This window comes from Peromyscus eremicus, chromosome 15, assembly GCF_949786415.1.
Source record: "Peromyscus eremicus chromosome 15, PerEre_H2_v1, whole genome shotgun sequence".
In the NCBI taxonomy this organism is placed as follows: Eukaryota; Metazoa; Chordata; class Mammalia; order Rodentia; family Cricetidae; genus Peromyscus; species Peromyscus eremicus.
In genome coordinates, this window is record NC_081431.1 from 23,448,572 (window position 1) to 23,462,924 (window position 14,353).

At 43.0% G+C, this 14,353-nt stretch overlaps 1 protein-coding gene across 1 annotated transcript; it reads right to left on the reverse strand.

The window, feature by feature from the left end:
- Nucleotides 1-2,382: 2,382 nt before the first annotated feature.
- LOC131925233 (intelectin-1a) lies at nt 2,383-12,973 on the reverse strand. Its single transcript, XM_059280517.1, has 7 exons — nt 12,509-12,973; nt 10,597-10,689; nt 9,181-9,428; nt 8,697-8,855; nt 8,054-8,174; nt 6,554-6,657; nt 2,383-2,658 (listed from the first exon to the last, which is right to left on the reverse strand). Exons 1-7 carry the CDS (start codon nt 12,564-12,566, stop codon nt 2,506-2,508), a joined length of 936 nt encoding a protein of 311 aa, XP_059136500.1. The 5' UTR covers nt 12,567-12,973; the 3' UTR covers nt 2,383-2,505.
- Between the last annotated feature and the right edge of the window lie 1,380 nt (nt 12,974-14,353).

Genomic DNA, 14,353 nt, shown 5'->3' on the forward strand with positions numbered 1-14,353 from the left:
ATGACCTTCAAAGGGAGTGGAACTATTAGGAGTGGCTTTGTTGGAGGAAGTGTGTCACTGTGGGGGCAGGTTTTGAAGTCTCTTTCCTAAGCTTCATTTAGTGTGATAGTCAGTCCACTTCCTGTTGCCTGCAAGATGTAGGACTCTCAGCTACTTCTCCAGGACCATGTCTACCTGCACCATGGTGATAATGGACTAAACCTCTGAAATGTATGCAGCTACCCAATTAAATCTTTTCCTTTATAAGAGTTGCCATTTTGCCGGGTGGTGGTGGTGCACACCTTTAACCCCAGCACTCGGGAGACAGAGGCAGGTGGATCTCTGTGAGTTCGAGGCCAGCCTGGTCTCCAAAGCAAGTTCCAGGAAAGGTGCAAAGCTACACAGAGAAACCCTGTCTCAAAAAAACAAAAAAAGCCGGGCGGTGGTGGCGCACGCCTTTAATCCCAGCACTCGGGAGGCAGAGCCAGGCGGATCTCTGTGAGTTCGAGGCCAGCCTGGGCTACCAAGTGAGTCCCAGGAAAGGCGCAAAGCTACACAGAGAAACCCTGTCTCGAAAAACCAAAAAAAAAAACCAAAAAAAAAAAAAAAAGTTGCCATTTTCGTTGTTGTGGGATGTTCAATCACACTATGAACCTCCGAGTTTGCATTAACTAAACAAAATCAATCTTAGGTCAGGAGGCCCAGTTAGCAACTAGTTGACAGAAAATAATCATAGAGAGTGATAGGGTGTCTGGAGGATGATATAGGGATGCACAGGAAGTAATAGGGAAGAACTTAGCGTAGGGTGAGTTCTTTTGTTTTGGCAGAATGGAAGGATTCATTCTTTCAGAGATGCCAGCAAAGAGAGAAGGTCATCAAGTTGCTACTCAACCTCTCTGAGTTAGCAAGTTTCCAACCCAGCCTTTGACTCCAGGGTATTATTAATAAATAGAATGATAAAGATTTAATTAAAAGCTGCATTTGGCAGCAGTAATATAGCTGGTGCCTATGGAAACAAAATTCCCACCAGGCAGTGGCCTGAGTGGCTGGGCCACTGCCATAGAAGTAGGCCAATGACTACAGAACCACATTGGCTGGCTGAAACAGATTAATGCACAGCCTCTGTGCCCAAAAAAACACAACAGGGCATAGTGTCTCTTCACAGCAATTAAAACCCTAAGACAGTGGCCCTAGTGAAAATGCCTAGTAAAGGGAATAAGGATCTTGAACTCTCCAACTTCTGTAACCATGGAAAGTCTTCCAGTGGAAGAATTGGGACACCAACCTAGCTACAAAACCTTTGAACTACAATTTGTCCTGGCTACAAGATGTGCTGGGATACAGGTGGTGCAGAATTTGTGGGAGTGGCCAACCAATGGCTGGTCCAACTTGTGACCCAGGCCATGAGAGAAAGCCCATGCCTGACAATGCCTGACAATGTCTGGAGGGCAAGGAACCAGAGTCTAGATAACCCAGAGACCTAGGATAGAACCAAATGTGACTGGGAGAGAGTCAATGAAATGATTCCTAATGGTATTCTGCTATACTTGTAGACTAGAGCCTAGCATAATCATCATCAGAGAGACTCCATCCAGCAACTGATGAGAGCAGATGCAGAGACCCACAGCTAAACATTAGGTGAAGCTTGGGGAATCCTGTACTAGATGAGGAGGAAGGATTGTAGGAGCTAGAGTGGTCAAGGACACCACAAGAACACGGCCCACAGAATCAACTAACCAGGACTCATAGGTGCTCACAGAGATTGAACTAATTAGGGATCCTATATGGGTCTGACCTAGGTCCTCTGCATATGTTATGGTCTCCTTGTAAAACTACTAAAGTGGGAGTGGAGGTTGTCACTAACTCTTTGGCCTGCTCCTGGGACCCTTTTACTCCTACTGGGTTGTCTCATCCAGCCTTAATAGGAGGAGATATGTCTAGTCTTATTGTAACTTGATATACCATGTTTGGTCTATAGCCATGGGAAGCCTGCCCTTTTCTGAAAGGAAATGGAGAAGTGGATCTAGGGGAGAGAGGGGTAAGGGAGGGACTGAGAGGAAAGGAAGAAGGAAAGGCTGCTGTCAGGATGTAATATATGAGAGAAGAATTAATTTTTTCTTTTTTTTTAGATTTATTTATTTATTAATGTATGCAGTGTTCTGCCTGCATGATTGCCTGCAGGCCAGAAAAGGGCAGCAGACCTAATTACAGATGGGTGCTGGGAATTGAACTCAGGACCTTTGGAGGAGCAGCCAGTGCTCTTAACCACTAAGCCATCTCTCCAGCCTGAAGTGCTAAGTCAGGATTCACAGTCCTGATACCTGAAAAACAACCAACCAGGGCAGCAGAAACTCTTGAAACCTCTCATCCCTGCACAAAAAGGATTCACGAAGACATCAAGCCTGTGATGAACATGATTTATTCTCCTTTCCTATGTCATTAGCGTTCTAGTTACTAGGTAATTTTTCTCCATGCATGTGAGTCTACAGACTGGAGAAGAAGTCTGGGTCCCACATCACATAGTTCTCAACGATAGAACAGAAGCACGGCTGCTTCAGTTATCTCCCGGCTACTGCTGTACCCAATGTGAGTTCCATATCCATTCCAATCAAATGCCGCGAAGTCCCCACACTGCCGAGGGTTACCTTCTGGGAAGAATCCTCCTCCACCAATGCAGTTCTGGAAAAGAAGGGAGAGAGGAAATAGCAATGAGAGGTCAGCTGGTGATATGGTCTAGATATGAAGTGTCCTCCCCAAAGGTGTTATGCACTGAAGACCTGGTCCCCAGTGTAACATCCAGAGGCAGGACCTTGGGGAAGGCTTGAATATAAGGACCCTGCCTTCATCAACTGGCTAATCATTGATGGGTTCACAGTTTTGAATTGACTATTGGGAGGTGGTGAAGCTATGGATGGGGGTTGGGTATCTCGTTAGAGGAAAGAGATCACTGGGAAAGGAAGTGTAATGTGTTGGGGAAGAGGGGAGCATGTACCTTCATGACACAAATGTACCTATGTGAAAGCAGAAGTTAGAGGATAATCTCCAGGTGTTGTTGGTCCTTGACTTTCCACCTTGTTTGAGACAGGTTCTCTTCATCACTGTGTTAACGATGTTAGCTGACCTAAGAGATTTGGGAGGGTCCCCTGACTCTGATTCCCATCCCTCTCTGGGGGACACTGGAATTACAGACACCCTCACTACTTTGTGCAGATGTTGTATGGGTTCTGGAGATATGAACTCAGATCACCAGACTTGCACACCAAGTCCTTTTACCCACTATGCCATCTTCTTACCCACAAAGAAGCATGTTCTTGAAGGTGACTTGCCTTGGCCTTTCATGCTGTTTCTCAGCTTCCTGGTCACCATTCAGTAAGCCACGCTGCTCTGATATGCCCTTCCTGTAGAATGTTTCTGTCTCACCATAGATCTAACAACAATGGAGCCAACTGACCACAGGCTAAAATCTCTGAAAGCATGAAACTAAACAAGACTTCCCCCTTTTAACCTGTTTCTCTTGTGTATTAATCAGAGAGGCAGAAGGCTGACAAATACAGCTGATGGGCTCAGACACGCTTTAAAAGCCAAATTCAGTGAACTCTAGTCCCTCATCAGACTCTCCATGGATGGTATCCATAAACCCCCTCCATTGGCTTTAGTGGCATCACTGTCTCTTCCTTACTTCCCCTCAACTTCTATGAATCTTTGTTGTCAGGTTCCCTGGCTAGATTTTCCTTCATGAATTCTTTAAGCAACACTTCCCAGAGGAGACACATGTTCCAGTCCTTGTAGCTTGTGTCACCCTCTGCCTTCATTTAACCGACTGTTCATTGATGGCTCAAACTATCTATCTGTAGTCCAGATGTGTCTTTAGCTAAAGATCTTAAATCATTCTGCCATTTAAATCACTATTTGAACATTTCAAGCTCCACATGAAAAACAAGGTTAGTACAGCCATGTGCCACTTAACACTGGGGATTTATTGTGATTAATTCATTGACTGTTCTTACCACAGTGTAATCATCACAGGGTGTCCTCAAACAATCTAGAATCACTATGATGTTTCTAGGCAGTACTACCACATGAAACCATTGTACCACTGTCATCTAAGCAATCCATCACTGACCAAAGCATGTAGCAGCATATGAGTGCAAATCCTCCTTGATTCCAAACCTGGTCTTCATTCAGACATTGTGACTTAATAAATGATATCCATTGACTTTGAACTTGCTGTTTCCATGCCTTAACTTCCCAAGTAACAGAATATGTTCTGTCATACCAAGAAATACTAGTATGCTATTACAGAGAAAGATGATTACAGACAATGATAGTATGTTTCAGACTTCAAAAGCTAGAGGAAATCAGTTGGAATGTTTCTACTACAAGGAAATGCATGTTTGAGAGACAGACAGGCTTAACCTGAGGTAAACATTGCATGATCTATCTGTGTATTGAACCATCACAGAGCATCCTATTAATATATAATTTTATGTTATTAGTCAAGTAAACTTAATTTTAGTAAGATTTTTTTAAATGGTATTCACTCACCCAAATGAAAACTATAAGGTTATCCTAGACATCTCTTCCCATTCTATGTATTTGTCTGGTCTTAAATTTTCAATCATCAGTGTTCATTGGCCCCATACACGGGTACTGTCCTACTTCATGCTTTCATTTGGACCATGGAAACCACCTTTCTTTGTGCCTAGTCTTTCCCCACCCAAATTTGACTTTGTGTTATTAGTGTCATCTTAACACACAAATATAATAAAGTTAGTCTTCCTCTTTAAAATGTGTTGGTGGCTCCCCTCATTTACATGCAGTACAAACTCACTAGTGGAATGTAAATGTTTCTTCCTTACTAGTTCCTGTTAACACTTCCTAAATCAGCTCTTGCCTCTCCCTACATCCATCTATATACCAAAACTAAAATACAGCTTGCTGTCCCTCAATACCACATGCTAACTGAAACACTGGAAAACTGGAATACGCTATTCACTCACCCTAAATTAGTCTGCATCATAAGCTTCTGTACATCTTCCAAGACTCAACTCAAAACTACCTTTCCTATAAACTGGGTGTGGTGTCACATGCCTGTCATCCTAGCACTGGGGAGCTAAAGACAAGAGGATCAGAAGTTCAAGGACATCCTCACTACATAGTGAGTTTAAAACCAATCTAAGATATATGAGACCTGTCTCAAAAACAAAAACCCTTTCCTGCAGTCAGTACTCTGCCATTCCCAGGGCTCAGTGTAGCCCCTAGATATTGTTTGTTTGTTTGTTTGTTTGTTTGTTTGTTTTGTGTTTTTCTTTCTTTTGTTTTATGGCACTAAGAACCAAAACCCAGGGCCTTCTGCATGTTAGGCAAATGTTTTACCACTAAGCCATACCCAAGCTCCTTAGTTTATATTTCTATTGTACTTTAAACATATCACATAACAATTACACATTTGTGTGAATGTCTAACCTACTAAGTGCTGGCAAGGTACATGGCATGGCATGTCTCCTGTACCATTACAGTGTAGGTGCTCAAACAAGCTATGCTAAACAATAAGCAAATAACACACTGGCACCTGTGCACACTGCATTTCATATTCTTCAGATGTGACTGAAAGGTGAATAGGAACCAGATTTTCACAAGGAGACCTTCCCTTTCATTATCTCCATCACTCTCCATCACAATCAGGGGGCCTCCTTATAAATAAATAAATAAATAAATAAATAAATAAATAAATAAATAAATAAACAAACAAACAAACAAACAGAAGAGTCTAATGATCTCAGGCTTAAGGGAGCTGCAGTGGAACTGAGTGCACCTGATCTTTCAGTCAGTCTACACGATGACTTCTAACCACAGAAAGTGCCTGTGATAGGGAGGTAGAGAGCCTGGGTGAGGTCTACCAGATGTCCAAAACTCTTCTGGTAATCTTTCCTCACAATAAGCATCTGTACAAACCCTGGAAAGGATCATGTACTCTGAAAGCTAAACCCTGGGTGCAGAATGACAATACCTGGGGACTCTCTGACAGTCTCAGCCTCCAAAGACTTCCACAGACTTCCTGAATATAAGTGTCACCCTGACTCCAAGTAACTGAGTGCTTTATCCTAAAAGCTAAGCAAACAGCAACAGTGCATCAGAAGTTGTAACATTGACTTTGGTCTTCAACCAGACAGGATATTTGTATCTAGACAGAAGTTCTGATCTCTGAGACCAAGTCAGCTACAAGGTCACACTCTCACATATATGCTCACACTACTATGACAGTCTCCCATGCTCAACACACACTGAAAAACTCATTCTTACTTCATGCCCTCTTGGTCCCTAGTAAGACTCATGAGTTTGGAGTTAGAGAAATGGCTCAGCGGTTCAGAACACTTGCTGTTTGTGCAGAAGGATCCAAGTTCAGTTCCCAAGCACCCATGTCAGGCATGTCAAAACCACATGTAATTCCATTTCCAGGGAATCTAACACCCTCTTCTGGCTTCCAAGGCTACATGTACTCACATGCACATACCTACACACAAGCACACAGGTATATACACAATTTAAAAATAATTTTTTTAAAAAGACTCACAGTTTCAGAATTACATCCAGTGACCTTCATGCCAGCACACAAAGCACTGGCTGCTCTCTCGTTATTAAACACTCTGAACTGAACAAATCCTGCAGTGAATTCCTCTGAAAAGAAAAAGTAGAAAACAGCATTCAAGGAAGATTCTAGAAATCCTTGTCATGAGGTCAATGCAGAGATTGTTAGTGCCAGGCACAGATTATAGTTTAAGACATTAGAAAAACTGGGTGGAGTCTGACACTATCATGACCAATGGCTGAAACATCCCAACCACAAACATAGCTAACAGGAGACTTTTCCAAATCTCAGAGTCCAAGAGTGGGTCTTCAAAAAGACCCCAGTCTGTGGAAGGCTTGTATGAAGAAATTTAGTAGCCCGGGAAGATCACACTGACAACCTCCAGTGGACCACCACAGCAGGTAGCAAGTATATTGACTCTGGTCCTATCACACTTTCCTTGTTCCTTTAATTTTAAACTTTCATATGCCAAGAATAAAGAAAAAGAGTTTTAAATTACACAGCACAGGCTCAACCTCTATGAAGGGGTTGTGCTGCTGTGGGATAATGCTCTTGTACACTGGTTTAATAAAATGCTGATTGGCCAGTAGTCATGCAGGAAGTATAGGTGGGGCAAGCAGACAAGGAGAATTCTGGGAAGAGAAAAGGTGGAGTCAGAGGTCACAGCCAGACACAGAGGAAGCAAGATGACCAGACAGAACTGAGAAAAGGTACCAAGCCACATGGCTAAACATAGATAAGAATTATGGGTTAAGCTAAGTGTAAGAGCTAGTCAGTAATAAGCCTGAGCTAATAGTTGAGCAGTTATAATTAATATAAGCCTCTGAGTGATTATTTTATAAGCAGCTACAGGACTGAAGGCCTGACAGGACCAGAGAAACCTTTCAGCTATAATGTTCCACTTTGATTTTTTTTTTTTGAGACAGGGATTCTCTGTGTAGCTTTGGAACATGTCCTGGAACTCACTTTGTAGACTAGGCTGGCCTTGAACTCACAGAGATTCACCTACCTCTGCCTCCCGAGTGTGCCACCACTGCCCGGCTGTCGCCACCTTGGATTTATATTAAATAACACGATAGTCACCCCTCACAATAGAAATAAAACTCTATTTTTTGTTGTTGTTCTACCCTGTTTTGTTCTATTGTTATGCCCCTTGCACATGAACCTGGTCTGTTCCTAAGAAATCACTGGATGATATAAATGTTGCTAGAATTGATTCCATAGCCAAGTTTCCCCAGGGCAAATGCAGACTCTCCTACTGATGTCCTGTGCTGTCGGGAAAACTCCTGGACCTTCAGTGATCCAATCTCCTAGGCTGTAAAATTGGTTAGTAATAGTTGAGATCCCAAAGGCAAGCAATTGAATGAATGAAACAAAACACAATCACAGAAGAGAAGCAGGCTGTCATGAATGATAAATGACAGTCATCATAACTGAATTTATCACGTGTCCTGCAAAGGGTTCATAGAAGCATCAGACACTCACTCTGGCCAAGTGGGGAGTAATAAGAGGCTGTCTTCTGAGCATCACCAAAGTCATAGACCACAGGTATTGCTGGGCCATTGTCAGTCCAACACTTCCCTGCTCCATATTTCACTGGGTACTTCTACAAGGAACAAAAGAAGTCACTGGGTAAGGATGGCAGCATTGGCACTCAGAGGAACACTGCCCTTCATGGAGAAGCACAGCATGTGTCCAGTGACTGAGATTGTTTCCAAACCAGTCAGATAAGAAAGAATCCTTAGGCCGGGCGGTGGTGGCGCACGCCTTTAATCCCAGCACTCGGGAGGCAGAGCCAGGCGGATCTCTGTGAGTTCAAGGCCAGCCTGGGCTACCAAGTGAGTCCCAGGAAAGGCACAAAGCTACACAGAGAAACCCTGTCTCAAAAAAACCAAAAAGAAAAAAAAAAAAAGAAAGAATCCTTTCCTTGGTCTGTGTCTCTCGGACACCCCCTTTTCTCTTCTCTTTGCTCCCCCTCCCTATTTCTCTCTTTCTCACGTACCACTACCTTGCCTTCCTTGGCTCATTACACTTTAGAATAAGGGAAAATGGAATACAACCCACCCAACCTCAAACACCTGCCTCTCTCTCCACACCCCTGAAAAGCAGCCTCAGCAGTCTCCAGTACCTGGTACAGGCCAAACAGATTATGGCCCAGGTGCTGCAGGAAGCCAGTGAAGGTGCGGTACCTCAGCAGGGAACTGTTCCTCCAATTGTGCAGGGGGCTCTTGTTGGGCACATGCCAGATACCCAGGTTCTCAGCCTGGATGTCGAAGTAGCCAGGGTTCTGGAAAGCAACCAACACTGAGCCTGACCAGATAAGGAGGTTTCACTAAGCAAAAGACTCACATGCAGGGCTCTCAGCACAGCTGGTATCTCTGGGCTCCAAGTGGACAGATGACCAGCCATGCTCAGATACCCTCATTTCCAAGGACAATGATCCCAACACCTACTCACCTAAAAGTCTACTTTTGGGGATGTTGAGATTCGAGATAAGTGTTTTTCACTTCCTCAGCCCTATGTTGAAGAGCAACCTTCCAACCCTCTCCCTGGCATGCTTGAACTACACTCACATTCTCACCCTCTCCCAAGGGGCTACAGAGTGTACCAACCTTGTAGTCATCACTTGTGGCCCCCTCTGCAGACCCAAAGGTGTTGTAGTTGGCCCAGTTGCCATCTCCCTCTGGGTAGTCGATTCTGTTGCCTTGCTGACTGGACCAGCGATCGCCCACCGTGCACTTCCCACCCATGTTGTTCTCATGCACACTGGCCACCAGGGTCCAGCCACCACCTGCAGTGGTCATGTCACAGAAGGTCTGGTAGATGACACCATTCTTCGTGCGGAGGAAATAGAGGCCATCTGTAGAGAGAACCAGTCCACAGTCCTGTGTGCAGGTTCATTGTCCATCTCTACTCCAGAGGCAGAATGACTCTAGGAACTACAACCGTGGTTAATGCCTCATATCCTGAGTGTCCTGTCACAGGTGTCCCTGGGGATCTGCCTGAGTTCAGAAAGCCATGCTTCTGTGACTGAGGCTGAACATAGAATTATCCAAACTGATGGTGATTTATTTCTAAAGTAAAACATAAATATTATCAAAGGACTTTGCAACTCCACTCAGCAGGTGCCCAAATAACTAGGAACAGGGCCTCAGATATGTACATTCATGTTCATTACAGCTCTGGGCCCAAGACCTGAAAGGAAGAAATAATCCAAGTATTTCTCTTCAGAAAAAGGAATAAGCAATATATTCTGTGTTGTCTAGTATGCAGACTATATATTGTGTACATTCCTATATACCCAATAGATCAAAAAGAATGAAGTGGGCTAGAGAAATGGCTCCATGGTTAAAAGCAAGTACTGCTCTAGCAGAGGACTTGAGTTAGGTTCCAGCACTCACACTTGGCAGTGTACAAGTGCCTGTCACTCCAGCTCCAGAGGATTAGCTGGCCTCTGCTGGACCTGCATACCTGCACATATATGTACACATGCCCACACAGAGACATGTACATCTAAATAATAATAATATAATAATAATAATAAATATTCTTAAAATAAATTAAGTATTTCTCAACACATATGAGCCTTGAAGTATGCTAATGAAATAAGGCAGATTACTCATGTGAGGTAACAAGAATTGACAGATTCACAGAAGTAGGAAACAGAACAGCAATTCATAGGGAACATAGGAATTTATTACTTTGTGGCTGCATAATTTCTATTTAAGGAATGAAAACTTTCTGGAGATGGATAGTGGTCATCCATACTGTTGTGAAAGTCGTTCTTGACTCTGAAAACCCTTCAAATTGATTAAGTGGCAATTTTTATCCATTATGTACATTCTGTCACATTTTCTATATCAAAAAGAAAAGCTGTTCCAAATGACAAAAACCTGATTTCCTAACTGGATTATTTGTTTTATTTTTGAGAAAGGGTCTCCCCAGGCTGCCTGGGAGCTTTCAATCTTCTGGTTTGGGCCACCAAGTGTTAGGATTACAGTGAGGTCTTTAAATGCTTCATCACTCACCTTGTGCCCTAGTCATCTCCTGCTTGATTTCCTTGCAGCTTCTGAACAGAGAGGAAGACACAGGATTGGCCCATCTGTTGGTATCCAGGTTCTCTTTAACAAAAGAAGATGCAGAATTTCATTCTTACGTGACACCCAGACTCCCCTTGTCATTCATCCTAAACTCATTCCATGATTTCTAAAAGCCTCACTTGAGAATCAACAAGATTTGTAACTAGAAAGAAAGACAAGAGATTTGAAGGCTTGAAGAACTTTTTGTTCAAGTCCTGAAAAAGGAGAATAAAGTGAAGTCCAGCTCTGCAGTAGAGGAAATGCAGGGAGCCTAATGTGCCTGAAGCATGGGTTGTGAGGTCGACAGTGCAGGGGCTTGACCAAGAGACCCTGGAATAAAAAGCCCTGCAAAGTAGCCTCAACTCTGCAATGTCATCTGAGAACCTAGAAGGTTGGAAACAAACAAAAACTCTGGGGTCAGAGCTGCTCAGGTGTAACTAGCTCCATGTTTACAAGTCAAGTACTTTTGGATTGTATTTACTGTGTCTGAATCTCAGTTCCCTAGAGCCTAATACTGAGCTGACAAAGACTACCATGTGTAGATCAAGTAAGATGGCATTTAGGGACTTTCCTTTGCTGTGGGATGTCTTTCTGTATGCTGTGAATATGTGTTGCTCTGATTGGTTGATAAATAAATCTGTATTGGCCTATGGCAAGGCAGCTTAGAGGCAGGCAGAAAATATAAGCAGATAGACAGGAAGAAGAGAGGAGAGGAGAGAGACGCCGCCTGCCACTCAAGGAACAACATGCCAGCAGACCAGTAAAGCCACAGAACACGTGGCAAAACATAGATTAATAGAAATGGGTTAATTTAAGATATAAGAGCTAGCTAGCAAGAAGCTTGAGCCATAGGCCATCCAGTTCATAATTAATACCAGCCTCTGTGTGTTTACTTGGGTCTGAGTGGCTGCAGGACCAGGCGGGACACAGAAAAACTTTTGGCTCTATGCCTTTTTCCTTAAAACAGCAGTGAAGATGAAAAAAAACATTTTAAAACAACGGTGAGTTCTTATAGAGAGCAGAACTGAAGACAACATTCTCTGGGCACAAACAAGACTATTCACTTGGTACTGAAACCCTAACGCAAAGGTCCTAAGCATAGGGAGTGACTAAGGACAGGACACAATTCTTGCAGAAGTTCCTCACAAGTAAGCTACACACAAGTAAAGAATCTGGAACAGGACTTGTCTCAGCAATCTCACTGCCACAGACCATTTCCTTCAAGAGGCAATCAGCACCCAGCCTACATCTCAAAGGCATCATCTCTTTGGGGGATGGACTAGGTTTTGTTTGTATGTCCAGGTATGTGTGTGTGTGTGTGTGTGTGTGTGTGTGTGTGTGTGTGTGTATGAGAGAGAGAGAGAGAGAGAGAGAGAGAGAGAGAGAGAGAGAGAGGTGGAGGGAAAGAGAGAGAAATCCACAATTAAAGAAAAATAGGACTTTAATTTGTTAGAGAGTATGGTGGGGGACAATTGGGAAATGTTGGAAGGAAAAAAGGAATAAGAAAATAATACAATTATATTTAATTTCACAAAGTTATTTTTTTAAAGGCATGATCAGCTGAGCTGTGTGAAACATGTCTTTAAACCTATCACTCAGGAGATAGAGGTAGAGGCAGGCAGATCTCTGAGTTTTGGAGGTCAGCCTGGTCTACAGATTGAGTTCCAGGACAGCCAGGGCTACAAAGAGAAAACATGTTTCGAAAAACAAACAACAGTAAAAGAAACATGACCTCTGGCCCTCAAGAGACCCAGGTCCTGGAAGCAACCCAGTCTAGTGTTGACTGCCTTTAAAGCTAGAGGTGACCTGAGAAATCTGTGGTCCTGTAGCAAGAAATCTGGGTTCCTGTAGCAAAACTCACCTGCCATGCACCCTCTGGTGGCCATGATGATAAATAGCAGGAAGCTGAGTTGTGTCATGGTCACCTAGAGAAAAGCAAGACAAAGGTCACTCCATCCTGACCATATTTTTCCCTTATCCCAGTCTCAGCTCCTATCTAGTCCTTCAGCTACTCAAAGGCCCCTTTCCCTTTATTTAGCTCAACACATTTTGGCTGTAATAGTGAACTGAGCCAAAATCCTTTCCCATCTGTTTCACAAACAGCAACCACCTTCCCTCTGTACCTGGCGGGAGCTGAGAGTCGCTGAGTAATGACACAGAGCTTTCTCTGCTGAGGCTCCTGCTTGTGTGAGGCTCTGGTCCTTTTATGGGGAAAGCCCAGTGGGCCATAAGCTTACCTTCTGGATGGATGCCCAGTGTAGATAGAGCATCTGTTTATTGTAGGGTAATTCTGAGATTAGCAGGCTCTAAAGAACAAATATTAAATGTGGTTTACTAATATCATTCTCAGATTCCAAAAAGTGATGTTGGGTTTGGTATACAGTTTGTGCATTTCCTGTAAATTAATATTTTTCTTTAAAAAATATTCTAACATCTACATAATCATCATTCATAGGTGTAGCCGGAAGATTTCCTGTGTCGCGCTTGGCCTGTGGTTGGGACAAATCTCTCCCACTCCCTCATCCTGAAGCTGCTTAGTCCCAAGTAAACACACAGGGGCTTATATTATCTACAAACTGGATGGCCTATGGCTCAAGCTTCTCACCAGCTAGCTCTTATAGCTTAATCCATTTCTATTTATCTATAAGTTGCCATGTGGCTTCGTGGCTTACTGGTACTTTTACATCTTGCTTCTCCTGGCAGCAGCTCCCAGCATCTCTTCTGCCTCTCCTTTCCTCTTCCTGTCTTTCCAGTTGGAATGTACCGCCTAACTTTATTCTGCCTCATCATTGGCCAAACAGCTTTATTTATCAGCCAATCAGAGCAACACATATTCACAGCATACAGAAAGACATCCCACAGCACATAGAAAAGGGAAATTTTTTCCAGTGGTGTCCATTTGAAACAAGGTCTCATGTAACCCACCCTGGCTCAAACTCACTTATAGCTGAAAAGGACTTTGGACTCCAGATCATCCTGCCTTTACCTGCCAAGTGCTGGAATTTTAGGTATGTGCCATCAATCCTGGCTAGAAAAAAAAAGGAAACATAAACAACAACATTGTGAAAGAATAATTTCAGAATAAATACAAACATTTGCTTGAATAAACTTAGTGGCATACAACACTAACTCTTTTGTCCTTAATTTTTTCATATCTGCCACAAACTAGTAAAATTTTACCGTAAACTGCATTGGAAATTAAATCTATAGACACCATCTCTGATGATACTTCAAATGTACATCCCTTTCCCCCTGTTATTCTTCAGTTTTCAAATCTCCCCCCTTGGGCTATAATGGAATTATTTGACTTCTCCCCATAATACCTGACTTTATTTTATTACACAGCTAGCATTTCAGTCCCTAGGAAAAAATTAAGTTTTGTGTCTAAGGCAGTGGTTCTCAACCTTTCTAATGCTGTGATCCTTTAATACAGTTCCTCATGCTGTGGTGACCCCCCAGCCATAAAATCATTTTCATTGCTACTTCATAACTGTGATTTTGCTGCTGTTATGAATCATAATGTAAATATCTGATATTTCTGATGGTCTTAGGTGGCCCCTGTGAAAGGGTCGTTCAACTCCCCACCCCCAGGAGTCACCACCCACAGGTTGAAAACCATTGGTCTAGGCAAATATTTTCTGTTTTTTAGGTTTAAAAGACTGGTTTACACAAATCACTCAGATATATTGAGAGGATAAAATAAAAG